Source organism: Penicillium vulpinum (assembly GCF_028829585.1).
Source record: "Penicillium vulpinum strain IBT 29486 chromosome Unknown utg000002l_segment0_segment0, whole genome shotgun sequence".
In the NCBI taxonomy this organism is placed as follows: domain Eukaryota; kingdom Fungi; phylum Ascomycota; class Eurotiomycetes; order Eurotiales; family Aspergillaceae; genus Penicillium; species Penicillium vulpinum.
The window spans coordinates 5,059,803-5,085,629 of NW_026643242.1; the positions used below are offsets into that span (position 1 = coordinate 5,059,803).

At 47.9% G+C, this 25,827-nt stretch overlaps 6 protein-coding genes across 6 annotated transcripts; 2 read left to right on the plus strand and 4 right to left on the minus strand.

The window, feature by feature from the left end:
- Positions 1 to 1,430: 1,430 nt before the first annotated feature.
- Positions 1,431 to 8,067, minus strand: N7479_004909 (putative tRNA-splicing endonuclease; the record flags this gene model as incomplete). Its single annotated transcript, XM_057252606.1, has 4 exons — positions 1,431 to 1,523; positions 1,589 to 1,675; positions 1,737 to 7,980; positions 8,045 to 8,067. 4 exons carry the CDS (start codon positions 8,065 to 8,067, stop codon positions 1,431 to 1,433), a joined length of 6,447 nt encoding a protein of 2,148 aa, XP_057111931.1.
- Positions 8,068 to 9,222: 1,155 nt separating this feature from the next.
- N7479_004910 (ATPase P-type K/Mg/Cd/Cu/Zn/Na/Ca/Na/H-transporter) lies at positions 9,223 to 13,935 on the minus strand (the record flags this gene model as incomplete). Its single annotated transcript, XM_057252607.1, has 4 exons — positions 9,223 to 10,135; positions 10,192 to 10,421; positions 10,475 to 13,408; positions 13,474 to 13,935. 4 exons carry the CDS (start codon positions 13,933 to 13,935, stop codon positions 9,223 to 9,225), a joined length of 4,539 nt encoding a protein of 1,512 aa, XP_057111932.1.
- A 2,644-nt stretch (positions 13,936 to 16,579) lies between these two features.
- Positions 16,580 to 18,954, plus strand: N7479_004911 (uncharacterized protein; the record flags this gene model as incomplete). The annotated part of the gene is made up of 7 exons (XM_057252608.1): positions 16,580 to 17,405; positions 17,459 to 17,563; positions 17,617 to 17,669; positions 17,727 to 17,853; positions 17,908 to 17,986; positions 18,038 to 18,197; positions 18,247 to 18,954. The coding sequence occupies 7 exons, from the start codon at positions 16,580 to 16,582 to the stop codon at positions 18,952 to 18,954; spliced, it is 2,058 nt and encodes a 685-aa protein (XP_057111933.1).
- Positions 18,955 to 19,329: 375 nt separating this feature from the next.
- Positions 19,330 to 20,145, minus strand: N7479_004912 (H(+)-transporting V1 sector ATPase subunit E; the record flags this gene model as incomplete). Its single annotated transcript, XM_057252609.1, has 3 exons — positions 19,330 to 19,480; positions 19,537 to 20,048; positions 20,113 to 20,145. 3 exons carry the CDS (start codon positions 20,143 to 20,145, stop codon positions 19,330 to 19,332), a joined length of 696 nt encoding a protein of 231 aa, XP_057111934.1.
- A 268-nt stretch (positions 20,146 to 20,413) lies between these two features.
- Positions 20,414 to 22,405, plus strand: N7479_004913 (uncharacterized protein; the record flags this gene model as incomplete). The annotated part of the gene is made up of 3 exons (XM_057252610.1): positions 20,414 to 20,455; positions 20,517 to 20,747; positions 20,804 to 22,405. The coding sequence occupies 3 exons, from the start codon at positions 20,414 to 20,416 to the stop codon at positions 22,403 to 22,405; spliced, it is 1,875 nt and encodes a 624-aa protein (XP_057111935.1).
- Positions 22,406 to 24,101: 1,696 nt separating this feature from the next.
- N7479_004914 (Transcription factor MADS-box) lies at positions 24,102 to 24,892 on the minus strand (the record flags this gene model as incomplete). Its single annotated transcript, XM_057252611.1, has 3 exons — positions 24,102 to 24,374; positions 24,429 to 24,563; positions 24,668 to 24,892. The coding sequence occupies 3 exons, from the start codon at positions 24,890 to 24,892 to the stop codon at positions 24,102 to 24,104; spliced, it is 633 nt and encodes a 210-aa protein (XP_057111936.1).
- Positions 24,893 to 25,827: the final 935 nt, after the last annotated feature.

Consider the following 25,827-nt stretch of genomic DNA (forward strand, 5'->3'; position numbering starts at 1 on the left):
GCAGTGGCTAGAAACTCTACATTACGTGGTAATAAGAGGATTTTTCTTCTTATTTTGTATTGGACTGCCTGCAAACCTCTGTACTAGGATCGCGAATTTTGTCCTTGGAAATCCAGAAGTTGCTTGGCTCGACGCACTTAATTGGTAGTTCACTTTGACAGTGACAGTTGAGAGGAATGTGCCTGTACCATCGTACACTTGCCGAAGGAAAACGGTCTCAACATAATTGGTAGGAAACCCGTATTGGTAGTGAAGATTTAACATATATCAAATCAGCTGAATATGGAGATGTCGTATATCGGTTTCAATGTTAAGGGCTTGTGGGATCCAGAAGTCTGGCATCAAGGTCACCTTCACCTCTGCGCATTCAACAATGTCAACTAGGATATCGATGGGGACAAAATGGAAGAAACCCCATCGACTGAGCAAAGCTGCTGGGGAGAGAGGAAGAGAAGGGAAAAGATATCAATCGAGGAAGGAGCAAACTTGGAAAGTCAGACCTGAAGGTAGAGCCTTCAATATATACCGACGAGATGATCAATGAGACTCATCAGCGATTTCCGCTGGTGGGTTGCTGGGGGTCGTTCCCTTGATAGTGGTTTCTGTTGCTTGGGGGGTGATGGTGGTATCCAGTCGAGCTAGATTTCCAAAGGCTTGTATAGTGCCAGGGTCCTAGTCCTGGTCTAGTGTATCTGTCTGCGGCGGGTATGGAGGTCATGATGGTGGAACAGACGCCTGCCGAGGGGTGCTTTGCTGGGGGACTGATGTCGATGTAGGTGGGTCCGTCGCTATGTGTCTAAAAAGATACTATAAAAGATATCACGACGTAGAAAAGATAGAAAACGCAAAAATAGAAAAAAGACACTGACAAAGACATCAATAAGGACACTCCAAGATACACTCCAAAAGACACACCAAAAGATACTTCAAAAGATGCTATACAAGGTGCCAGAAATATTAGAAAAGATATAACCATTCAAGCTCTAACACTAAGATAGAAAAATGACACTGAAAAAGATATCAATACAGTCCCTATGTACATAGTCAGACACTTTCTCGCGGTTTTGCTAGCCCTATGCCCTTTCGCATGGAATGTTACACGTCATCTATGTAGCAATGGCTGGTCAAGCTAGCAGAGGGTCAGCGCGTTACTACGATAGTTCGCAAGATCTGGATGTATTTCCATATATGACAAAGAGGTATCCCTTTCTCAAGGTACGTCAAGAGGAAGACTTGATGGGACGGTAGAGTGGTGAAAGGACCCGAATATGGATAATATTGTAGCGCTAAAAAGACCAGGGAACCTTCCATGTTACATGTCAAGATGATATTCATCATCGATAGTTGAGACTATTGGTTGAAGTACATGACATACATGACATAATATCATGTGGATGCTAACAAATACAGCTGAATTGACGTTGCAACGCTTACTTGCGTTTCTTAGGTCGGATGAAAGGATCTGTGTCCTTCTTTCTACGAATCATCGGAGGTCGGGGTTTAGGAGGACCTTGGTTGGAAGCCTAGATTGATAGGATATTAGTACGAGTGATCAATAAGAGCGGCCAGCCAAGGATATGGCTCTTACTTCTGCTCCTGGTCCTGTCGGCAGAGCCCTTGTTGGGTCGTTCTCAGTCGGATACGCCTGACCATCGCGGGAAGGCTTGATGAGACCCTAAGAAGTTATCAGCATAGATGAACGCTAGTTATTTGATCCAGTAAGCGGCAAAACTCACTCCTGGTGGGCCGCTGGGTGGCGGGCCCTTGTAACCATTGCCAGCATTGGATACTTTGTTGTCGCGAGGGGGACCAGAAAGACCCGGGTGACCACTGACTCTTGAGACATTCGAACCACGAGCAGGGGGATTTGGCTGTCCGGTACGAGGACGCTGCGCTTGCGGTCCATCAGAGGCAGATTCCTCACGCTTTCTCTTCACAGAATTATCAACAGACTTCATTGGTGGGGTTGAAGTTGTGGCTTGAACAACAGGAATTTTGGGATTGTGTCCTCCCAGTTGACGCTCTCGTTGGCGCTCAATGAATGAATCTTGACGTCGCTTGAGGTTAAACTCTTCCCTCTCAATGCGGGTTTTCTCGAACTTTGTAATAGCTTTGGTAGATTTGCAGTTGTGGGATGAATGCCCACACTCGCCGCATTCACCGCATCGTTCAGCACGACAGGAAATCCTGGAATGCCCAGGACGACCGCAGCGGAAACATGTTCCTCGAGCATTGTCCTTTGCCTCGTCGTTGTCGCAGTTGTAGGTGAAATGGTTGGCGCTTCCACAGATCCCACATACTTTCGTTGGGTCTAAGCCTTTGCCTCCCCCAGAAGGTCCATCAGGTCGTGGAATTGCAGGTGTACCGCGCCCAGAGGCAGACACGGAGACGGAGCGCGAATCAATGTCAATAGAGACCGATGAAGGTCTGGAAATTGGTGGGGCAGGGGGTTCATACTCGGGAGAGTCTGGGGCTTTTTCGGCATCAATGTCGATCATTTCAACCTCCTTGTAACCAGTGAATTGCGGCTTCTCCAGGATTTTCACAATATTACCCTCCGTGTAAACATTTCGCTCCCGTGCGTTCTTGATGAGCCTATTCCAGAACTGACCCTGTTCCAGGGACTGAGAGTTACCCAAGACCCAGAGCGACGACTTGGCACGAGTGAGACCGACGTTCATACGGCGGATATCAGCCAAGAAACCAATACCCTTGTTGGATGCTCGCACACAGGAGAAGATAATGACTTCACTTTCTCTACCTTGGAAAGCATCAGTCGTATTGAAATCCACCTTCTTCAGAATTTCTTCGCCATATCGTTGGGTAAAGTGGTTCTTGAGCTCTCTCAGTTGGCCCTTGTAAGGTGTGATGATTCCAATCTTGCCCGCAAAGTCGTAGTCCTTGACATCTGTGATCAAACGATCATACAGTTGCATGGCCACTTGTAATTCCGCGTAGTTGACCAAGGAATGGCCTCTGGCTGCAGATGAGTGCATGCCCTGAACGTCGAAAAATCGGTAAGGACTGAGAAGATCGCTTTGATGCCAGGGACGCTGGCGAAGCTTGGCCATGTCCGGTCCATCCTGCAACTTGCCGTCATAGAACGTCACACTGGGGAAGTGACTGATGGCTGGATGCATACGGTACTGGACATCCAGCAAGTGCACGTCTTGAGGGTGATTCTTCTGCATGCGAACGAACAAACTCTGTTCGTATTGGAACTTGGAGGCCATCTTTGACAGAACAGTTGGAGGCAACTGTTTGGGATCACCGACAAGAACACACTTCGAGCAGCCGTACTTCAGTGGGATGAGAGCACTGAGTTCAATACACTGTGCAGCCTCATCAATGATGACAGTCTCAAACTCAACATTCATGCCCTGGAAAATTTCATGTCCAGAACCACTGAGAGTGGTGCAAATGACATGGGATTCATTGATGATTTGTTCTTGGATCCGGCGTTTATGCATATCAGCATTGCGGGCCAGCGTATGGTTCTGATCCCGGGCCTTATCAATGGATGTGCTCAGTTGAGACCGCTTCTTTTTCATCAAGTCAAACTCGCGCTCCAGCTCTTCCGGAGGAGGCAGTCCCTTGGCTCGTGCCTCATCGAGCTGCCCACGAAGCTCTTTGAATGCTGTATCAGTCGTCTTATGCTCTTCATAGAGCTTTTGCAAGTCGACACCATTTCCTTTGCTGGGATCCTGGTTCAGACGGGTATTGACCATCTCGTCGAGGGTAACGTCCAACACCTTGGTGTTCATCGCGTCGCTTCTTCCTAGACGAAGGACAGAGACCTTTTCTTGCCGACCATTAGTCGTTCTCACACCTTCCTTCAATCGCATGACTAACTCGTCGACAGCGGCATTGCTAGGCGCACAGAGGAGAAGTTTCTTGGAAACGGCATTTCTCGCAGAAGGGGCAAGGGAACCATTAACTTTGATCAACTGTTTCCCAAGCACGTCGCTGAGGAGACTTCCGACAAGTGCAATGATGGTCTTGGTCTTTCCGGAACCAGGAGGACCTTGAATGAGAGTGAAGGCGTCATTGTCAACAGCTGACTTGATGGCTCTTGCCTGAGCACGATTGATGGAGTAGTTGTCCATGATGGGCTGAAGTCTTGCGTCCGAATAAGTGAGAAGAGGTGAAGGCTTAGCCAAGACAATCTCTTCACAAAGATCATAGTACTGCAACGCCATCAGGGCACCATATTCACGCTCCACTGGGGTCAGAGAGGTAATCTTGGCGCCCCATGCCTCAGTTCCCGGGCCGAAAGAAGTCAGGAACTTGTTGCTGCCAGGATTGACCCGATATGTGACCTCCATCTTTTTATTCTTCCGATTGACACCACAGACACGCGCAAGAACGTGGGGTAGAGTTGGGTCGTTTGTGAGGTTGGACGAGCTGGAGAACAAGACCAAATCGCCTTCACCCATGCTGAAATCCTTGGGAAGAACACCAAGCGGCTGGGTGCTGAATTCGATCCACGAGTCGACAGCCAATCGGGTCATGACTTTGACTTGGAAGGGTCGGAAAGAACCTTCGTCCTTCGCCTGTTGGAAACCTTGCCACGCCTCAAGGATCAACAAAGGTTCGAATGTACTCTGATAGTCATCAGGGGTGCGGAAAGTGTTTGAGACCAGGGAATAATCCGTTCGGTCCGAGGTAGGAGGAGAATCGCCAGTTGCGAAAAAGTCCCAGGAGAGGATCGAGTGGTGGAGAGAACCGAGATCTGGAGCCAGGCGAGCACGCATGTCCCTGACAGATCGGTGGCGCTTGATTTTCTTGACGGGTTGCTGTTGAAGGGATTGTTTCTTGCTCAACTCGTAGGCCGCGACAGCGTCAGGTTTCTTCGGTTTAGCACCAAAGAGTTCCTTGTCTAATTCATCTTCACTCTCCGAATTAGACTCGTCTCCAGAGGAAACCATCATGGAATCTGCGGGGGCTGTATGATCTTTACCCTTGATACCGATACCTTTCAGGCCAGAGCCTTGTTCAGCTGTCTGTTCACCAACGCCATACGCGGGCATGTTCCTCTTGAGTCTAGCGAGCTCAATCTGATCACGCTTCTTCTTGGCTTCCCTTTCCCGTTCGCGCTTCTCACGGAAAGATAGAACGTTGGTAGCATCTCGAACAGGGGGGACTGGCCGGGGAAACATGCCTGGAGCGTACATCTCAGGACGCGGCTTCACAGCTGTAGAAGACCGAGACCGCATTTTGGCGGCCTTTTCAGCTTCCCGTTTGGCTTGGGTTGCGAGGCGAGCTTTGTTGAATTCGACAGAAGAAGACAGTTCAAGTAGAGTTTGATCGGTCAAATTATCATCATCAAATTCGTCGTCGCTGGTGACGCGTGAGGAGGGGCTCGAGATATCAGATGGTTTGACAAAAGCGGTGATCGAAGATTGTTTCTTGAGAGAAGCAGTTGAGGCAGTGACGACTGGCTTTTTGTAGTACGCCTCCAATGAGCGGACTAATTCAGCCTTTTCACGTTGATTGAGTATTGTTTTGATTGTCCCATTGACAGCAACCCCCTCAATAAAGCTCAATGCATCTGGTTTCACCGTGGTCACATTCATCCCACCTAATCGGCGCAGAAGCTTTGCCACCAACCCTACGAGTGTAGTTGCCAGAAATTCATCCTTCAATCTAAGCCATTTTACCATAGCACTCATTGTAGCAGTTGGTGACTTGAGGAAATTTTCCGACGCAGATGTCTGCCCCGGATCCGCGTTTCCTACAGCCCCCAAAAACACACCATACTGATCAAAAAGAAGGTCGGCGAACTGGATCGTGTCACGGCAAAATTCGAGCATGACAGACTTGTCATTACCCCGAAGATGCCATGCCTCGGTCTCATCAAAGATTGTAGTCAATGCCAGCCACAGATATTCCCAAAGCTTCTGCAACGACATGACCTCTCGCCGATCAGCAAGATTACGAGTTCGCAGCATACCAGTCTGACTATCACATAATATCTCTACGATATCTGTACCAGTGTATAGCATCCTTGGAGCCGGCGCAAAAGTCTTCATGTTAGAGATCCGACGGAATGACCAGCTGAGGCCGTACATCGTAGTTGTGAACGAAGTTTGAAGCATATGAGAAATGGCATCTCGTCGAGCTGACTGGCCACTGACGGCCTTGATGAGGTCGACCGCAGCTGTGTAGGTGTCATAGTCAGCGGCAAACAGAGCCGAAATCACAGCGCTGCTAGTATCCTGACTTCGAAACAATGGGTCAAGATGATCGGGCGGGAATTCTGCGAGACGTTCGATGATTCGACATGAGAGGTTGGTGAGATGGCCATAGATCATGTTGAAGTGGGTCTTCTCCTTGTTCCCTTCTCCTTTCGTCGGAAACATCTCCAACCCTACCAGGGGCAAGATTCCTAGCAGGGCCGAACTTGACAACGGCAGGTTATCCCGGTGGAGGTTCTTGATGACAGCATCCCAGATGGGCGCAGAGTAGGTAGATACTCCGTGCGAGAGGGTACCGTCCCTCAGAAGCGCCTCGTAATCGGTCTTCAATGACTGGCACTCCAATGCCAAGGTGTTGCGTACAACTTCCATACACTGCGCGCGAATATTCTCCTGCCGACTTTGCTCAATATCGAAAGTCGGGGGTTTTATGATTACACTGATGGTATCACCAACTACACCCATTGTCTCTGCCAACACGATCCGAGTAACTGTACCGCGGGAAGACTCATTTTCTGTGAAGCGGCGTAGCGTTTGGAGTAGGCTGCTCAAGCCAATATCAAAGCAATGATAGCGTGACAGATTGGGGTATTGATTATCCTGAAGGCGGCCAAGTAATTGCAATGCCAAGAAACGACAGGCAGACGGCTGGTGGGCACCTTTCAGTGAGCCGAGGAAGGGATTGATCCAGGAGAGCATGTCTTTTAATGCTGACTTCTCAAAAGGCTCACCCTCGGAGGTCTCTAGTAGGTAGGCGTTAAATTGTGTGTTGTAAAATGTCTGTTCCATGATTGCTTGGGGAGAAATGGTTTGCATAGCATCCCAAAAGTCAACCGGGGCTTTCTCAAGGAATAGTTGGATGGTGTTGAGAAGGAATCGCAAGCTAGATGAAGGTATGGAGAGATGATCCACAGAGAGACGGCAAGGGTCTATTTCCAATCCTCGAAGCTGATGTGTAATCTGCTCCTTGTCCAACCTTCGGACAACAAGGTGCATACCGCGCCACAACCTCTGAATGACTGCAAATTGTGGTGGCTGCTGTGACGCAGCTTTTAGGCCCACCAACAGGCCATCGCGAACCGCCCATTCAAATTCTTCGGTAGTAGGAGGCCGCGCGTATCGTGTCCATGACTGAATGGCCCAGTAGCTTCGGAGTTGACTGGAATCAAAAAGAAAGCGAGTGACCGCAGGAATGTAATCTGAAACTTTCAAGCTTCGTCTTGATTGAATGAGCTTGAACGGCTCATCAAAATATTCCTGCAGGAGACTGTCGTTGCGCAGCATGGCTTCACAACTCAGTGTCTCGAAGATTGACAGCAACGCAGCCCTGTCTAAGACACCCAAGCTAATTTTCTCCAGTGGGATTTGCCTCAACTGCGTTGTAGCAGTTGTCAAGTTGCGGGTGATTCGCTGAACATCCCACTCATCGATTCTCTGGGCAAATGCCTCAATATCATCTTCATGATAGTTCTCCTCCTTCAGCAGGTCCACAAGCCAGATCTTGCCGATATAATAATGCTTGATGCATAGATCACATTTCTCCAGCGATTCGTCTAGTTTGCTCAGGATCCACTTCTGATCGTCCTCCACGCCATCCTTATGGTATGCGAGGATGCGCATGGACGAGAGAAAACTCTCTCTTCGACTCTTTGCTTCGGCAACAATATCTCTGATGGCCTTCCCATCTTCGTCCACTTGTTCTAAATCTTCATAGCGTCCATGATCGTCGTCGTTTTTCCGGGGGCAGAAGAGATGGGTGGCCTCCGGGAGGGCCTTGAGTTCTCTGTACAACACACAATCTGGTTAGTTCCAGCTCATGTGCCTTGGGACGTTTTTCTGAGGCATACCTAATCGCAGCTAGAAACTCCATGGCGATTGTAGTCTCGAATTGTGAAGGTTGTTGTGTTGAAATGACAGAGTGCGGTGCATTTCCTTCATCCCATAGGTAGAGCAGTTAGCGCATCGTTTTGCCGAGAGGTAACACTGATTTCAAAGTGATTCCACGAGTTTTGACTGAACTGCTGAAGAGAGAGTCAAATGATGTGATAGGAAGCTCAAGCGAAGGACAGAGTAATGTTGATAGTAGCGAGGAGTGGCCTCGCAACAGAGTGCCGTATTTGACCACGATTCGGTGATACTTTGGCGGAGGAGGATATGATGGATTGGCGATAAGATCCAGACCTTCTGCCTCAAAGAACGAGACTTTCTTTCTAGCAAAAGCAAGCGAGAACAAGATGGCGAACAAAAATCCCCAGAGCAAACGCGGGATGCTAAAGTGCCATTGGCAGATCTTCTAGGCGGTGAGGCTCCTCGGAACGCGTAGACGCGCTCTATTTTACCCAACTAGGAAACTACTTAAAAAGGCATGATACCGATACGCTATAAGACTACAATGTGGAGTAGATTTTCTTGAGAAGTTACTTGAAGAACTCAGAGCTGTGCAATAGTAATATTAAATGGCCACATTAAGTAATTTGCTCACTGAGGGCATTGAATAGAATACATGAATGCGATCCCTTATGCCGGCTTGCCATCTTTGATCAAGAAAATTAACAAAACAAATGAACAAGAAACAAAAGCAAGAGCAACAAGATCACCCAACAAGATATAACATTCAGATGGAAAACAGACAATAGAAAACCTTCAATCGCGGGTGTCATGCATTTTGCAGGGACAGAAACGCTTTTGTACAAGGAAAACATAGACCAGACAGGCTTAGTATAGAGCATGCATCAGAACAATAAAAGGAAAGCGTTGAAGGCAGTGAGTAACGAGGAAAGGGTAAGAGTGAAGGGGGTAAAAACGAAGATCGCGCTAAGCATCCGACCGAGTAAAGGGGTAAACCAGAACGCCAGCTCTCTATCAGGGAATATAAAAGGCTCTCAAAAATAAAAACACCACAGCATATTGCTCGTCAAAATACGAATGGCGAGGGCAAATCACAAGGAACAAACCAAAAGGTCTGATCGGGGTAAAGTCATCAGTGACGGGTCGTCAGGCTCAATGCAGCGCAAGATGCGCTCCTCTATATCACATTATGTACAGGAGGATCGTCAGGAGTCCGGAACGGGTCTTCATGTTGACGAGGTTGGCTTTGCGACGATTCCACTCGAGAGAGCATGGCAACGGAGGTGAAGTCATTGCTTTGCTCGAAGCTTGGTCGACTCCGGTCAAACGAATGACGTGTCCGGTCATGAGATCGGCGAACATAGTCGACGGACTGTGGTCGCGGATACTGGTCAAGACTGGCGGAGTAGTTGGTGCCGTTACTGCCATTTTGACTGCGGGGGTTGTGGGTGTTTGCAGTTTGGGCCACGGATGCAGCATAAAAAGGCCGCTCCTCATCAATGATGTGGGTGTCCTGCTTCATGACGGGCTGCACTGGTTTCACTATTTCCGAAGAGGCGGCTGATTCATCACTGGGAGTCACGGTCTTCGGGTCGCCCACTTTGGGGGGCATTGGGGGATCTTCTATGGCATCCAGATACTTAAATTTGCCCTGAGTCACTTGCTCGCGGACAATATCGACATCAAGCGGGAAGAACACTTTCTGAATGGAGTTGTACGTGAAACGCGGAAGCAAGCAAATCACGACAGTCAGCAGAAGGATGATCCAATAACTCAATGATCCATAAACCTCAGAAGCGGCATGGAAGAATTGACCAGAAGAAGTGAAAGAGGTGTAAATGCCGGTCCACAAGAAGATGAGAAGACTACTGATGGCGTTGATCAGAGCAGTGAACCAATCCCACCGGTAGGTATTCATCATAATGTAGAGATTGCTAGCAAGCACGGCACAGGTCGCGACAAGGACTCCCATACGGGCTCGGTCGTTGATATTCCGTCCCGAGTCAGTAACGAAGTTTGCGGGCGCATATAGGAGGTAAGGCATGAAGAAGCAGATAATTGACTGGTACATGCCATCGGACATGTACAACCTATTCAAGTTAGTATGTTTTAAAAACCACAAGAGTTCAGGGTAGGATGTGAATACCAGAATTTGAGTTGCGACCATTCCTTACGCTCGATACCTCTCATGTACAATTGAGGGACGGCAAGAGACACCTTATCGTCGACGTCCTGATCGAAGATACCCATGAAGATCACGGGCAATGAAGTGAAGGCGAGGTTGACTAAGATAATGTAGGTATAGTCGAAGAGATAGGAGCAATCGAAGTCGTTATAGATACAGTACCAAAACAGAGCGAACGTCCACACAAGATTCTGGGACAAGTCAGTGATAATACAAAATGATATTTGGTACCAAAGCCACATACCTTGTAAAAGAAGTTGGCTGTGCATTCTCCGAGGCGACGGTAAGACCATCTCCCATGAACCAAAAGAAGGCGCTGGAGGTACCGGAACTGGCCAATGGCATAATCAGAAGACATGACAGCTTGTCTACCTTCTTCACCAGCAATACCGACACCGACGTCGGCCTCTTGAATCATAGCCACATCGTTGGCACCATCACCAACGGAAAGAGCCATAATATTCAGGCCATTCTTGACCATGCTCACGACAGCGGCTTTCTGTGCGGGACTGACACGACAGCAGAGAACGGCCTTGCACTGCTTGCAAAGCAAAAGGAATTTTTGCTTCAAGTCATCGGAGAGCATCAGCTTGAGAGTTTCACCATCAACGACCACGGCATGCGTAGGCTCAGGCGGTGTATGATCAGTACGAGCAGCAAGAAGTTCCTCATCAGAACCGGTCAACCCGAAAGTTGCCAAATGCTTGTCGAGTTCGTCAGAGGCCTGCTGGTATTCGGCCTCGGCAATGTTCAGCACAATCAGCTCCATGTTGTTATTAAGGAGGTTGCAAGAAAACCCAATGTTGATGGCAGTTTCAACCTTGTCACCGGTCAAGACCCAGAGTTTGATACCAGCGTCCGCAAGAAGCTGGATTGTATCAGGCACGCCATCCTGGAGTCTGTCCTCAATGGCAGTTCCGCCAATAAGCATGAGCTCCTGTTCAATCTCACTGGAAACCTTCTCTAGCTTCTCTTCGCGTTCTGTGATCGAAGCGGCAGCGATATCGTGTTCCCTAGCCCATGTGTAGTATTCATCCTCGCTAAGCACTCGGTGGGCAACACACAACGTCCGGAGTCCCTCTCTGGCAAACTCTTCTAGATGCTCTGCGGTTTGTCGACGAAGCTCCTGTTGTTTGCCACGGGCTAGACGAGAGTAAATGATACTGTCCGCACCCTTGCAGAACAGGCGAATAGTGCCATCGGGCATTCGGATGATTGCACTCATTCGTTTTCTGGATGAGTTGAATTCAAGGGTGTTCAAAACTCTGTATGTGCGTTCCTCGCCCATGACATTCACGAGAAGATCGTCACCGGCTCGGCCCAGAACGGTGAATCCACAATCTCGGGCAGTGCTGACCAAGGCTGCCTCATCGGGAGACTGGGCCTTGAACTCAATTTGAGGGGGATCGCCGGGGGTATGCTCAGTAATAACGGTATGACACAAGGCAAGAGCCAGCATGAAGTCCTCTGTACAGTACTTCTGTCGGTCTCCGGATTGTCCTGCCAAGTCGGACACGAATTTCGGGGCAATAAACGTCAGCTGGTCGTCGTGCAAGTATGGGTTGTCGTGGATGCCACGCAAGAGACCCAGCATTCGCTCCCCATCCGCAGCAATTTGTTTCCGAGCCACTGCGGCCTCTGCGTCAGCATCAGCTCCCTCGCGACGTCGCATACCGATCTGAGCTTCTGTGTAGGCCTCTCCATATGCCACACCATTAACCGTACATTTCTTGAACTCCATCACATTTTGAGTCAAGGTACCAGTCTTGTCAGAAAAGATGTACTCGACCTGACCGACATCGTCCGAGATGTTCCAAGACTTGGGCACACAATACAGCCCCAGTCTCTCGTAGTACATGAACAGATCACTGTGGATGAAAACCGCTTGGATGGTCCGAACAATTTCAAGAGAAATGTAAAGCGAAATGGGAACTAAGTTCTGGAACAGGATGACAGCGGTCCAGAAAGTGACAATACCAGTGACAGGGGGTGTGCCTCCATAGGACTCAAGATCAAAGTAGTCTAGAGACTTGTTTGGCGCGGCCCATGCAATTCCATTCACAATACCTGCGACAAGACACATGAGGAATAGGATGAAAAAGTTGTAAATGACGTTCCAATTGAGATCCTTGGCCATACGAGGTCGTTTGGCCGGAGTCGCACCGGAATTGAGCATAATCTTGCTCTCTCCGCCGGTGAAGAGAACAACACCTAGGACCCATTCGGTACTCTTCAAGGTGCAACCACGGAGCAAGATGTTGTTGATAGAGATGGGTTCAACCATCTCCTTCCGTGGAGCTTCAGGGAAACGCGGATCGCGCTGGTCCCAACGAACAGCTCCATTGTAGGTGTACAGATTGGCATGTGGGGCCTCACTTTCAATCACAAATTCGGCCTTTTCGCAGTCTCTGGCGTGTCGGATTTGACGGCCACAGTGGAGAGCCTGGCGAACCTTCAAGTTGGTCTCTCCATCCAGGCCTTTTGTTTCGATATAACAGGCGCCATCTGGGTCAGAAGTGGACAGAATCACGATATCGGCTGGAATGGGATCTTCGTTGTACAACCGAACAAAGTCGCCAACTTGGAGACTTTTCCACTGCTCCCGCTTAAATCGAGCCTTGCCGGGTGTCTGCTTGGACATATCCAGGACGGTTCCATGTCTCTTGTCTGGCGTAGGCTCCACGGTGCTCTGTCGAGCTGCGCTATTCGGAGACAAGAACTTGTTTTCGTTGTTCACCATCGGCCAATCTTCGCGAGCTTCAGTCTGAGGCGATGGAACATCGGTCATGGGGATGGCCACGTCTTCTGCGACTATGGAGTTGCGCTGCGTATAAACCGATGCCCGGGGATCTGCTGTACTCAAGAATGAGCCGCGTCTTTGCCCTTCATCATCTCCACCTTTCTCTTTCTTCTGAAATTGAGAGCTGATCCACGCATACGTGGCAATCGCACCCCTGGTACAAGCCTTCTTGATACGACGCCATAAATCAATGTTTTCTTCTGTGGAATTGACATTGTTCCATTCGATCAGTCTGTAAACTGGAGAATTGTTCACTTGATTGTCAGACACTGTCCGCCCCCAATCCTCAATGGCGTCTTTGATGGCGGTCACAACAATAATAACAATTAGAGGAACGGCGTTCAGACCAGGGTTATTGGCACCGAAGATAGGAAAGAACTATAATATCATCAGCCAATGCTAATTGGGATTGGAGCCAGGGAGACAAATATATCACTGCGTACGTTAAGAATGATGACGAACAAGAAATAGATGTTCGCAATATTGTGGAACTGTAGCCAGATGTTGTAGGGAACAAATGTGAGCGCTGTATACTTGGCAGTGCGAATTTTGTTTCTGGGATAGGTTGCTCGCAAATGACCGTCCTCGTCTCGTTCAGATTCTGGGATAGGAATGCTGAAGTAGATTCTTCGATTCGGTCCTCCTTGCGGGGAGGTCTCGGTTCCACTGCTGGCGGAGGCGCTTGTATTGTTTGATTTTCGCTTTTCGTCTCTCATTTCTGCCCGTTTCTGGAAACGATCAATTATAGAAACACGTTTCTTGATGCCTCCAGGTCCAGAGGCTCGTGTGGTAGCCCATCTTTGTCGTTTCGTCGGCTTGGAGACGTTGCTGCTGACCTCCCGCATATCACCACCTTGCTCGTTATTATCCTCTCCATTGTCCCCAGGGAAGCGCACGGAAGCCATCTAGGCTATTGATGCGCCCAAAAAGGGCATAAAACTTGACAGAAACTTTGATTATTGGTCGCTGGCAAGCATCCGGTTTGCAGGGCCGGAATTCGACAGCGCCGGGCGCAGAGAAAGACTGTCCGTCTAGGTGCGTTCACGAAATTTGAGGGCGAGGAAAATGTAATATCATAAACGACACAAGTCTTGAGCAAATGACGGGTTTTAGGCGCGAGTGTTGAAGATATTGTTGTTGGCAAGCTTCAAGAAATCGTCCAAAACTATTCAAAACAAGGTCTCCGCGGCCGATCGTGATGGAATATGATTGCAATGCGAAAACCGAGGGGTTATAGGGCGCACCCGCTAGGGGCCATTCAAATACTCAAGTGAAATAGAAGAGAAATGAAGAAGCACCAGTGTGGTTACTTTTTGGGCTTCGAGGGGTGAGAGAGGGAGATGGAAGTGAGCTTACCCTTCGTATCTCAGTACGGGAGGGTATGTAATATTGTTACCGTGCTTACCGATGGGGCCGGGTCAAGCGGGACCTCAGATACTCTTGCTTTGTCATTGAAAGTGGGACTTGGCAGGAGATTTTTACACGCGTCAACAGTTAAATTGGTATAATCTAGTATAATCTAGTATAATATGGGTTGATCATGTTTTACACTGCCTCATTTTTTTCTTCTTTTTTTTTTCTAGACATCTTTAGGCATCTTAATTCGTGTTAGAAACACTACCAGACTAGATATCACCTAGGGCTGATGGGCTTAGCCATACAATTTCGGATGGCAAAATACCCGTAAAGTCCGGTAATTATAATGTCCAGCCCCATTTTCGACCTCCCCCTTCTAAATTTCTGCCTGTGGCAATCGGGGTAGTCGGCACTTGGAAATCTGGGACGTTCGGGGATATATTGATATACACTAATGTATTGATTATCTTTTGATATCTTAATCGCTTAGAGATAGAAAAATGGATTCTAGTTTTATTTTGGTCTTTCGCTAGTCCAGTGCGCATAGCGGCACTGCCAACGTCAGCACTATGATCGCTTACAACTAGGCTTAACGGGGAATGACCTAGTTATAACTACGGAGTAAGCTCCCCAGTTCTTTACTTTGTAGTACTACTAAAGAGAAGTCCGACGTATCCGTTGGATCCATATGCAGACTCTGGAGTAACGGTTATTGGCCCACAGCTGTTGTTTCTTCGCCCCCACTATGAACTATTAATTTAACAGCTGGCCTTTTCTCATGTCTTCTATACTCAGATCAACAATTACTACTCATACTATGGATTACAGACAAAGTTTCGATCTATCTCGGCAGCATCATAGTCATAAATTACATATGAATCATTTTAGCGAAGTCAATGTGATCATGTCCAATGTTTTTTTCTTTATCGCCTCCCCTAATGATATCAGACCCAGAATTCGGGGTCGGAGCATCAATCCTGAAACAACCGACACGGCACGAGCTTCTAAGGTTCTCTTGGGCCCAGTCCACCTGAGTCAGCTTTCTTATTTCTGGTACAAATCATATAGTACGATAAAAGTATGTGGTATAAAATATTGTACAAAGTACAACGGAAGTACGGAGTAGTTCTGCCATTCCCGTACTTTATATGCATAGTTACTCCGTATGGGTCACAATCTCATTGGACCCTTTCTTTTATGTTGTGTATTAATTTTTTATGTTACAGTATGCATCCCGGTTCTTATTTCTTGGCAAATAGGAAAAAAAAATTCAGCCATAATTCAGGAGAAATACTCCTAAACAAACCTAATGATCACCGTCTTCACACTCCGTACTCCGGACGGAGTAGGATTTACATGTTACCCGAGACTCATGTGCCCCCTTTTTACTAGTACACAAAGTACAAAATACCCATGTCTCACAGGGGTGTCATTCTAAATGCTTAAAACACAGATCTCGCAATGATCTGATTTTTTTTTTTTTTTTCCAAAAAAAAGCCGCCAGATTCTGTATAAAGTGCAATGTTCAAATAGCGTGCTTACACTTAACTCCATACAACATCCATGCACGACATTGTATTTATCCGACATGGTGTTATCAACCTGGTGGACGACGAACTATACTAGTGGACCCGATGTGTAGCCTAAACTTAATTGGAGTGTTATTACCTCTAGTACGGAGTACTACCTACTATGTACTAGTACGTAGTAGGTTAACACCGTGAAATATCAGAAAGAATCGACCACTTCCATCGCAAGTTTGATGTCGATCAATGAAATTGGAACTTACACCTGGTTAGTATGAGTAGTAATACTAGTAATACATAATAGACCAGATTAGCCGCAGATCGACGCCACCAAGAATGTGGCTGTCAGATCTACAATATTGTACGATACATATGTACAACATATAACATATTTTGTAGCGAAGTATGTTTTAGTTAGTAAAAGATATTTGTCTGTACTCACAATGTATATTGATCACATGTCAATTCAGTGCTCTCGATTTGACCTAATGTGAGTTCGACTGGTCTCAAAGAACGTGATTGGGTTGTTAGCGTTTCAACGTTATCGCTCTGTAACAAAGAAAACTCTGCTGAGTCAGTAATGCTCATGTGACATCGCGCCTAATCGGCGCGTTGACGACGCGATATGCCTCGTTTTTTTTAATGGAAATCCTCAACATAACCCATCATGCGGACCATAAAGGAATTGTGGTTTAACAGGCCTGCATTCACTCGTGTCAACTCGAACGGTACACCTGAGAAAAAAGAAAGTGCCGAACTCGCAACTGAATCATCACCCCTCACCGAACCCCCCTCTTCCTTTGTATTCGATCAGATATCACCAGAATCCGAACAAGATGCTGAAGCCCACGTAAACGCGGCGCTGTATCTGTCAACTCAGGATACCCTATTTCAACCCTCTACATTGCATCAAAGTTTCCAAAGCATTGAGTCGGCCACCGGGTTCTCCTCTCTGAGCGAGAGCTTCAACGGATCTCAGCGCATCATCAAGGATGGCAAAGAGATAGTCATCAGCTCTGATGGAGAAGACACAGATTCGATATGCTCCTTGGAAGACCCAAAGAATCTTTTCGCCCCAAAGTCTAAGAAGAAGGACGAGTTCACGCCGGCCAAATTCCCCAAGATATTGTCGCCAAAGAAATACAGACACAACATTGACTCTCTCGTTCACGATGCAGTAGATGATAATGAGGTGGAAGCCAGTGTCGCTCGGGCGAGAGCCAATTATGCGCCGAAGGAACTGAACGGCAAGGAGCCCGGAAACAACCCACCCAGCACTGGATATGCTCTGAATGAAACCATGTTGATCTCAGCGCTTGGCGAGAATGAAGATGGCGTTGGAGGTCAACATATAATAGGTGCTATTAGAAGAACCAATGCTCTTGACCGCGGCCGTGCCTGGCCATTCTTTGATTGCACACAAACATTGCCGCCTGCCCCCCAATTTCCAAAGGATCTGTTCGCACCTGGGACGAGTATGGACATATTAAGGGGTGAGCTTCAAACGAGTCAATGTTCTTGTTTCTACATGCTGACCAATTTGTAGAATCCGATACCCGCGAGCGCCAGTTCATGTCAGGCGAGTTTATTCAAATGGCTTTGTCCAAGGGACTTTTGCCGGACGAATTCATTTTGTGGATGTTTCGTTCCAGTTCGTCTTATAGCATCCTTTATTCATTGACACGAAGCTAATATACTTTCAAGTACCCTATGAGCGTCGAGAGGAACTGAGCAACGCTTATTACCGAATTATTAAGGTTTGTCAATGCTCTTATATCGATCTTCTACCCGCATTGACTGACTGAATATATAAGAATATGGATGTGGAGCGCCTAAGGTTGCTCATCCGTCCAGCCGATATAAATGACATGTTCTCGCGATTGGGTGCTCGGAGCCAGGCTTTAGATCCTTCCAAGGAGATTATCCCAGTTCCTTCCCAATGTATGACTGGCTATGTTGCTTGTGGCTCTGGATCTTACTAATAAATGTTGTCAGATATTACTCCGAATTCTGCGTTGAAAGACCATGTTACCTTTGTTTCAGTCCTAAGATTGCTTAGAGAAACTGCTGGCTTGTGAGTGTCCAATCCCCAAACCCTAACAATGCAAGCCTTACACATTTGTAGATTTGCAGAAGATACCCAAGAACAGGTGGTACTCCTACTGCTGCGCCTCACTCTTGATGTTTCTTTGACAGCGGATTCCACGGTATCTTCGGAGCTTCAGTGGACGATCAACGCTGTGTTGGATCCTGAGAATTTCCAAGAAACCAGCGCCGAAGATTCGGTGCGTATTCTCCTATATGCTGTATCACACTCATAGCTAATGATATCAGTTGCGTCGAGTCTGTGCCAATTTCTACAACACGGTACATGATGTTTGCATCCAGAGTCAAATTGTCCATCATATCTTACCTACATCTCCATGGTTTGCACTGATACGATGTCGCCTGGCCGTCGCGTTTCTGTTACCCAGTCCTGATCCCCTCACCGAACCCCTTGAAAGGTTGCTTGATATCAAACGCATCACACTGTTACTGCTCCGCGACGAGCGTTTCCAAGTCGAGCGATTCAAGGGTATAGCCGACTACGACTGGAGGGAATTAACCTCACTTACTGCCCTTCTTAATGTCGCGATTGATTCATCTGCGTTGGAGGTAAATTTCAGCAGTACACAAAACGAGGAAGACTACAACGCTGCCATCGACAGGCTGGCAGCTCAGATCAAGAAGATCTTCTGCTCTATTCAGGATTCCGGGGCCTCACATGTGACACGTACGGTAGCGAAAAGTGAACTCGAGGCCTTGCATTACCGAATTGTTTATTCTGTTCGGTCCAAGCCACCACCGAAAACCACAATTTTCGAGTCACATGTAAAGCAGAGAGATGGTAACATTCGGAGCCATTTCAGCAACTTTGCTGCAATTGCTGCTGGAAAGCAAAATCCCGAGACCAGGCAAGAAACAAATCCGTCTGCGGCGCCAGGCAACGCGGATAATGGTGACACAGAGATTCCCATCCGTGTGCATGATCAGACATCCTGATCACATTGGCAGTTTGAGTCCCAAAATATCCATTTACTGAAGAAGAAACAGAAATACCTCGCGAATGGACTGAGATGTCGAAATACCCATCTTTTCCTTCTACCGCCATCTTATGACTTACGACCCTTATGATCATGCGCTCGAGAGCGGCATTCTTCCCCCAAGCGTTTTATTACAGAATACCAGTGTAGCCAAGAACATGGAATGAAAACGATCGCTAAAAGAGTTCGACATATTCGAGATCAGACTTGAACTGTGCAAAGAAACCCCTCTATCTATAAAGATGACCAAGAGAGGCAAAGATTATCCGAACTATAAAACACGAAATACAGCAACCGCAAACGTGAAACCCAAGATAGAACAAGTAATACACACTTAGTCGTAGAATTTCCGGTTCGGGTTCTTGCCGAAGAGTGTCTCTCGGACTGCAGGGAGAGCATCAATTTCCAGCAACCGCAAACGCTCCTCGAAAGTGTTGTTGATCTCAATTTTGCCTTGCCCGCCGACAATAAACACACCACCAGCACTGTAAAGTAGTTAGCATCCTTGGCGTACATAGGAGGGGGAGCGAATAAAACTCACGATCCCTCTGGCAATGGCTCCGACTCGTCCAAGGTCACAGTCACCTCCGAACCAACATTGTCCTTGTACTCCTTAGTCGCCTCCTCAATAGCCTTCTTGGTAACATCGAAGTCCTTCTTCCGCGAGCGAACCGCAACAGTATCCTCATTCAGATAATACAGGCCCTCGAGGACCAGCCCCTTGAGCATGGCCTGGTACTTCGTCTGATCGCCGGCAGCCACCTTGGAAACCTTCTCACGGGCATCCTGGAACAGCTCATCGAGCAGCTCCTGACGACCACCGAGCACGCGGAGTCGGGTCTTGTTGGCGAGTGTGGACTTGGTGATCTGCTGGGACATGGAGGCCTGCTTGAACTTCTTCTCGTAAAGGGTATCGATGGCGGTAGTTTCCTGGAGCACCAGCTTGGACTTTTCGATCGCAAATTCTTCGTCGGCCTTCAGCTGGATCTCTCGGGCCTTCTCGAGGGCTTCTTGCTTGATGAAGGCGGTCATCTTGCGGAGCTCGCCCGCGACCTGGATTCAATCGCCATCAGCCCAACTCAAGCTTCAGGGGACCTGGAGTAAACGGCGAACTTACCTGGTCATCTGAAAGAGCATGGCTTTGTGACATTTCGGCGGTTCACTGCTGAATAGCTTGTTGGGGGGTGGAATGACGTGGGGAAGAGGGAAAGGATGTTGTGTCCAACTAAGCTTGGATTGCGTTGCCTTGGCGTTCCGCATCCAGGTCCTCCGCACTCCCCCCTCGACAACCCTTTCAGCGTGATCCTATCATTCCCTATAGTTTTATTTGAGTTATGGCTTCTTTAGTCCGTTAGTTTCTTCTACTTGGTGCGCCTCTCCCAACTATCCCTTGACCCGACCAATGCACAATACACAACATGGGGAATCTAGGTGACTTGTCGCCGGAGGGAAGCGTTGCGGTAAGGCCACAGAATCCAGAAAATACTGCGGGACAATATCAAAAACTAACGCAATTATCAGGTTGGTGTACTCGTTGGACTTGTATCAACCAGCCTCCAAGCTATCGGGCTCACACTCCAGCGCAAGTCGCATTTACTCGAGGAAGAGAAGCACCCCTACGATGTGCGAAGACCCCCCTACAAGCGCCGACGATGGCAAGTAGGAATGGGGATGTTTGTGATTTCCAATATTGTTGGAAGCACCATCCAAATTACCACACTTCCACTGCCAGTTCTCTCCACGCTCCAAGCGGTCAGTAGTTCCCCCTCCATGGACGGCGGAGATCAGTTGCTGATGGGAACAAATAGTCTGGACTGGTTTTCAATACTATATTTGCGACTCTCATTCTTGGTGAACCCTTTACTCGATATTCTCTCGCAGGCACAATTCTTGTCTGCATCGGCGCGTTGTTGATTGGGACCTTCGGCGCCATCGGGGAACCCGCACATAGCTTAGATCAACTCCTGGCCCTTCTCCAGCGACGGCCCTTTCTGCTATGGATGGGTGCCACCACCCTGCTAGTTATTTTGGTACTTATAGGCATCAAAATGCTAGAACATTTCGTGCCATCCTCACGCGCGAAACCTTCGGCCTCTGGTCATTTTTCACCACGCCTGCTGCGACTACAAAGCCGAATGAGATTGATCCGCGGCATGAGTTATGGATTCGTCAGCGGCATATTGTCAGCTCACTCCCTATTGCTGGCAAAGTCGGCAGTGGAGCTTCTCGTGCGCACAGTGGTAGACCGTGTGAACCAGTTCAATCGTTGGCAATCATGGGTTATCCTACTAGGGATGATCGTCCTAGCGCTCACACAATTGTTCTATCTCCATCGTGGATTAAAGCTGTGTAGTACTAGTGTACTATATCCTTTTGTGTTCTGCATCTACAACATCATTGCCATCATGGATGGCCTGATCTACTTCCGGCAAGTGTCTCAACTGGCGGGCCTCCACGCCGGTCTCATCGCTCTGGGAACAATTATCCTCCTAGGTGGTGTCTTGTGTCTGTCATGGCGACTTGAGGATATCGATACTCACGCTGCTGTCACCACCGTGGGTTCCACACAGACCGGACTTGGGCCAGGTATGGCAATCGTGGAAGAGCACTCTTCGTCATCACCTGGGTTGCTGGACGGCAATGATGAGGAATCACGGATTGGGGAACGCGAGCCACTTCTCAACCCTAAGACCCATACTCGACATCTTTCATATCAGCGTGGAAGAGCTCCGAGCCTACCGCTCAATTTATACTTTGATCGCGACTCGGTCGATCTAAACCCCGCCTCTATTTGGGCTGAACTTGATGATTCGGACTATGAATCCACTGATGGGCACAGACGATCTTCGACAGATCGTCCACGCAGCGCCGGTGGGAGTACAACCCTAAAAGGCCCATTACGAGGCCTGGCACGACACTCCACGATTGGTGTTATCCCACACGAGCGCGAAAGGGCGTCTCACCGAGTCCAGGGATCACTGCGTGAGAACCAATGGCGTCGCGTCTCAGCACCTCAGGGTGGATTGTCAGCCGCCCATCGTAAACGCCGGGCGACCGGGGGTCCGTTTACATCGTCGTCTAGCCAAGAAGTCGGTGGGTACGGAACCATCCAAGAGAATGGCAATGAAGCCCACTGGGGTGACGATTCCCCTGCCCTTCGTTCATCTGACGCCAATTCTGGTCTTCTTGTTGGTTCAAGGAAGGCTCTGACTAATGCCTGGAAATTTGGGAGACAATATCTGTCTCGATGGAGCAGCCCGCAGGCGGGCAGTCAGGCTGAAATAGACCCAGAAGACGATCCTTCCTCATCCTTACTACCGCATTCTGCTCTCCGTCTTCCACAAACACGTTATACACAGGGAACCCCGGTTCCTGGATCCGATACCATTCACTCATCGCCACCCCCCTGATACCTCTCTATTATACTCTTCCCTCATTGGCTTCCACATAACGTCCACCTTCGCTCCGACCTTCAATGCCCTACCCCCAGGATACTACCTCCTCAGAATTTTCTTTGCTTCTCGCTTTTCAATGCCCATGTACAGTAGTCCTTCCTCGGACATACAGCGCGCCATCCACGGGTTTCTTTCCTTGCTCCTGCCTCCAGATCGAGAAAAAGCCTATCTTGATCTCCTTTTTGTGTTATGCCATCCACTGTCAAGATACTATGATATGATACCACCCCTTTCGATTATATAGCTCCGAATGAATGTAAGACTTTGATACAATGTGCCCACGCTCTCTTTGTAATCACAACTTCACACCCTGGGAAATACCAATTACCCAAGTACCTAGTATACACCCCGCTATGGCGGTAATGCAAAGACCCTAATCAAACCAGCCACAGTGTCTGTCAAAAGTCCCTTGATTGTGGCATTGACCTCTGATATGCAAGTCATCGAACTTTTTGCTTTTACTTTCTCTCTATGCACGCCAAGGTATATAGGTCTTTAGTTTGGAAGTATATTAGCCAGATTTAGAACGAAGCACCAGTCTCCATGCAGAATATCAAAATAAATTGAATGTGGTTGAACGTGGGAATATATCTGACAGATCTGATCGTAACCTTAACATCCTAGAATATATACCGTTTGAGCTAGACTTTTAAGATTAAACTAGACTCAAGCACTCAGAGAGCTGCTGCTTGAGACTATATATCCAAATTAATACCTAGAAACCGAGAATATACTTTTATCTTTACTGCATTTGCCCTAAGACTGTACATCATGGGACGGACCTCGCGTACTACATGGTAGAGACAGAGAGCACAACCCAAGTCTATAGACAATTACGACTACAAGCAAGACAGTCCAAAGGAACAGGATCCGATTGCTCCATACCATACATAATGCAATCCAGCCAGGGCCATAGCGGTGTAAAATACGAACCGAATGGCACTGAGAATCCGTAACCAAGACAGATCCATCACGGCATGGAATCAAAGAAACAGTTAACACAGTTTGAAATTAGACAATGAGGAAAAAATAACATAATCAGGGGCCAAGGAAATAGTTAAAGACTAAAAGAGCAAAAAAAAAAGACTAAAGGGAAAAAAAAAAGCCACTTCGCCGACGAGTTTCAATGCACCACGAACACCTCCATCCTCCGCCATTGTCTAGGTAGAGGGGGGAAAACAAAAGCCAAATTAGCGATGAAGCCCAGATTTGCCTGCTTGCGCTCTCTTTCTCTTTTCTTGAAGTTGATTTCTTTTTTTTGGCGGACATTTTTTTGGGGTTGTTTTGTTTGGTTATTGGAAAGCCATAGTTCTCAGCAAATTGGGGGGTTCTCCTTTTTTTCCGAGATAGAAAGCAATATCAAAAGGAAAAACCAGATCCAGTATCATCAAAGAGAGACTGGAATGGAGATTCCAGCGCGGTGCTTGACAATTTACAAATAGTCTCACAAGAGTGCCCTGGAGAATGGCGCATGCAGATACAGCGCGACCATTTCCGAGGGAAGAGTGGGATGATGGATCGGCACAGAGGGAGACGGGTATCAAATGAACGCGAGATCGAGGCGCAGGGAGGAAAGAACAGAGAAGAAGACGCAGCATCGGGGTCCTTGAGCAAGGAGGAACCCCACAGATCAGATCGTAAATTTAAGCATTTAAGCAGTGGGTTGGTGCTGGGGTGGCATGCGACCGCCAACCGGCATGGGGTACTGACCACCAGCCTGCTGTTGCTGCTGCTGGAGGTTCTGGTAGTAGGCCATCTGCTGCTGCTGCTCGTTGGTCATATAGCCAGGGTGGATACCGGGGCGCATATTCCCCTGGGGTGCGTTGACGTTGTTGTGAGCCACATCTTCGGGGGCCTCGGGGGCGACATCGGGAGCGTCGACACCGTTCTCGCTGGCGGCTGGGTCGGGAGCATTGAGGCATGCCTATTCAATGAGTTAATGGATGAAAGAGTGTCATTGACGCAGATCATGTCTTACCTGGATGAGGTTCTTGCCCTCGGCCTTGGTGACTAGTGGCTGAAGTTTGGGAGTAGTGAAGGTGTATACAAGGCCGGTTTCGGAGACGACCAGGAGGAGAACTTGAGTGCCAGTCAAGACAGAGAGTTCATAGGCCTACAGAGTCCCAAGATGGTTAGTGGAAGTCCCAATCGATTAAATGAAAGCAAGGGAACCTCGATCGGGAAACCGATGCGGAGGGTCTCGGGGACGCGACACACCTTCTTCATGATACCGGCCTTTCGCTTAGAGAAAGTAATGTGCCGACGCGACTTATCCTGAATAAACTTGATCTCGATCTTGCGACGTTCACGACCGGGCTTGTCATCATCATCATCTTCATCATCGGCGCTCATGCGGTTGCGCTTGGTGCCACGGGCATCGGCACCGTTGCCGGCAAGGTCATCATGACCAGGGGAAAGCTTTTCGTCGAGAACCGCAGACATATTGGCAATAAAGAAGAACAAAAGATGTTTGATATTGGGGGGTGGTTGTTTGATTTGAGGGGGGGATACCGAAAGGGGAAGTCAAGAGATGACCCAATCGAGTAACGCGTTTTATGGGATGTGAGAGAAAGGGAATGGGGGAATCGATGGGGGGGGGGGGAAGAGCGAAGAAGGCAAAGTGCGAGTTGCGATGGGCAGGCGGTCTGTTACGTGGATCACGTGTGTGGCTGGTATTAATACAGTGTGGAAGATGAGATAAGTTGACGGTACTTCTATAACTAGGAAAGTTAATATGAGTCAGAAGTACCTATTACGATTAATTGTGTAATGACTTGTCATAGTGTTGTATTCGCCTCCTTCGGACTGCACACGATTCTTGGCTCTGAACGTTCATTGGTTAATCTCTCCTTCGGCCCCCCCGTTTGCCCTTTTTTTGCCCTTTTCCCCTCTGGTCTGGACTCTTTTTCCTTTGTTGCGGATTTCAAGTCCACGGTATATTGATTGACGGATTTCCAATTCGGGGTTTGTTTTAATAAAAATATGTATCATCTTCTCTCAATTTGAACTCGGAGAACAAACAAAAATATGTAACCTTTCTATACTTAGTACAAAGTACTCCATTCCATTTCACATGCCGAGACGGGGCAGAACTTCTCAACGTCCGATATATGATTGGCTATTCTACCTTTAAACATGCCCAGGTGCTTATGATCCATCATTTTCCATGTTTATAGTATTATACCCTATGTACTCCGTACTCCGTATATCATAGAAATATCCCATTTCAAGATTACATCTACAAAGAACCTATATATACATATATATATTAAAAAAATAAATAAGAATAAAACTGTGCTCACATTACACAAGCGCGGGTCGCACCTGCTTTGTGGCACGGAATAATGGCCCTGTATACAACATACTCGCATGGCCGC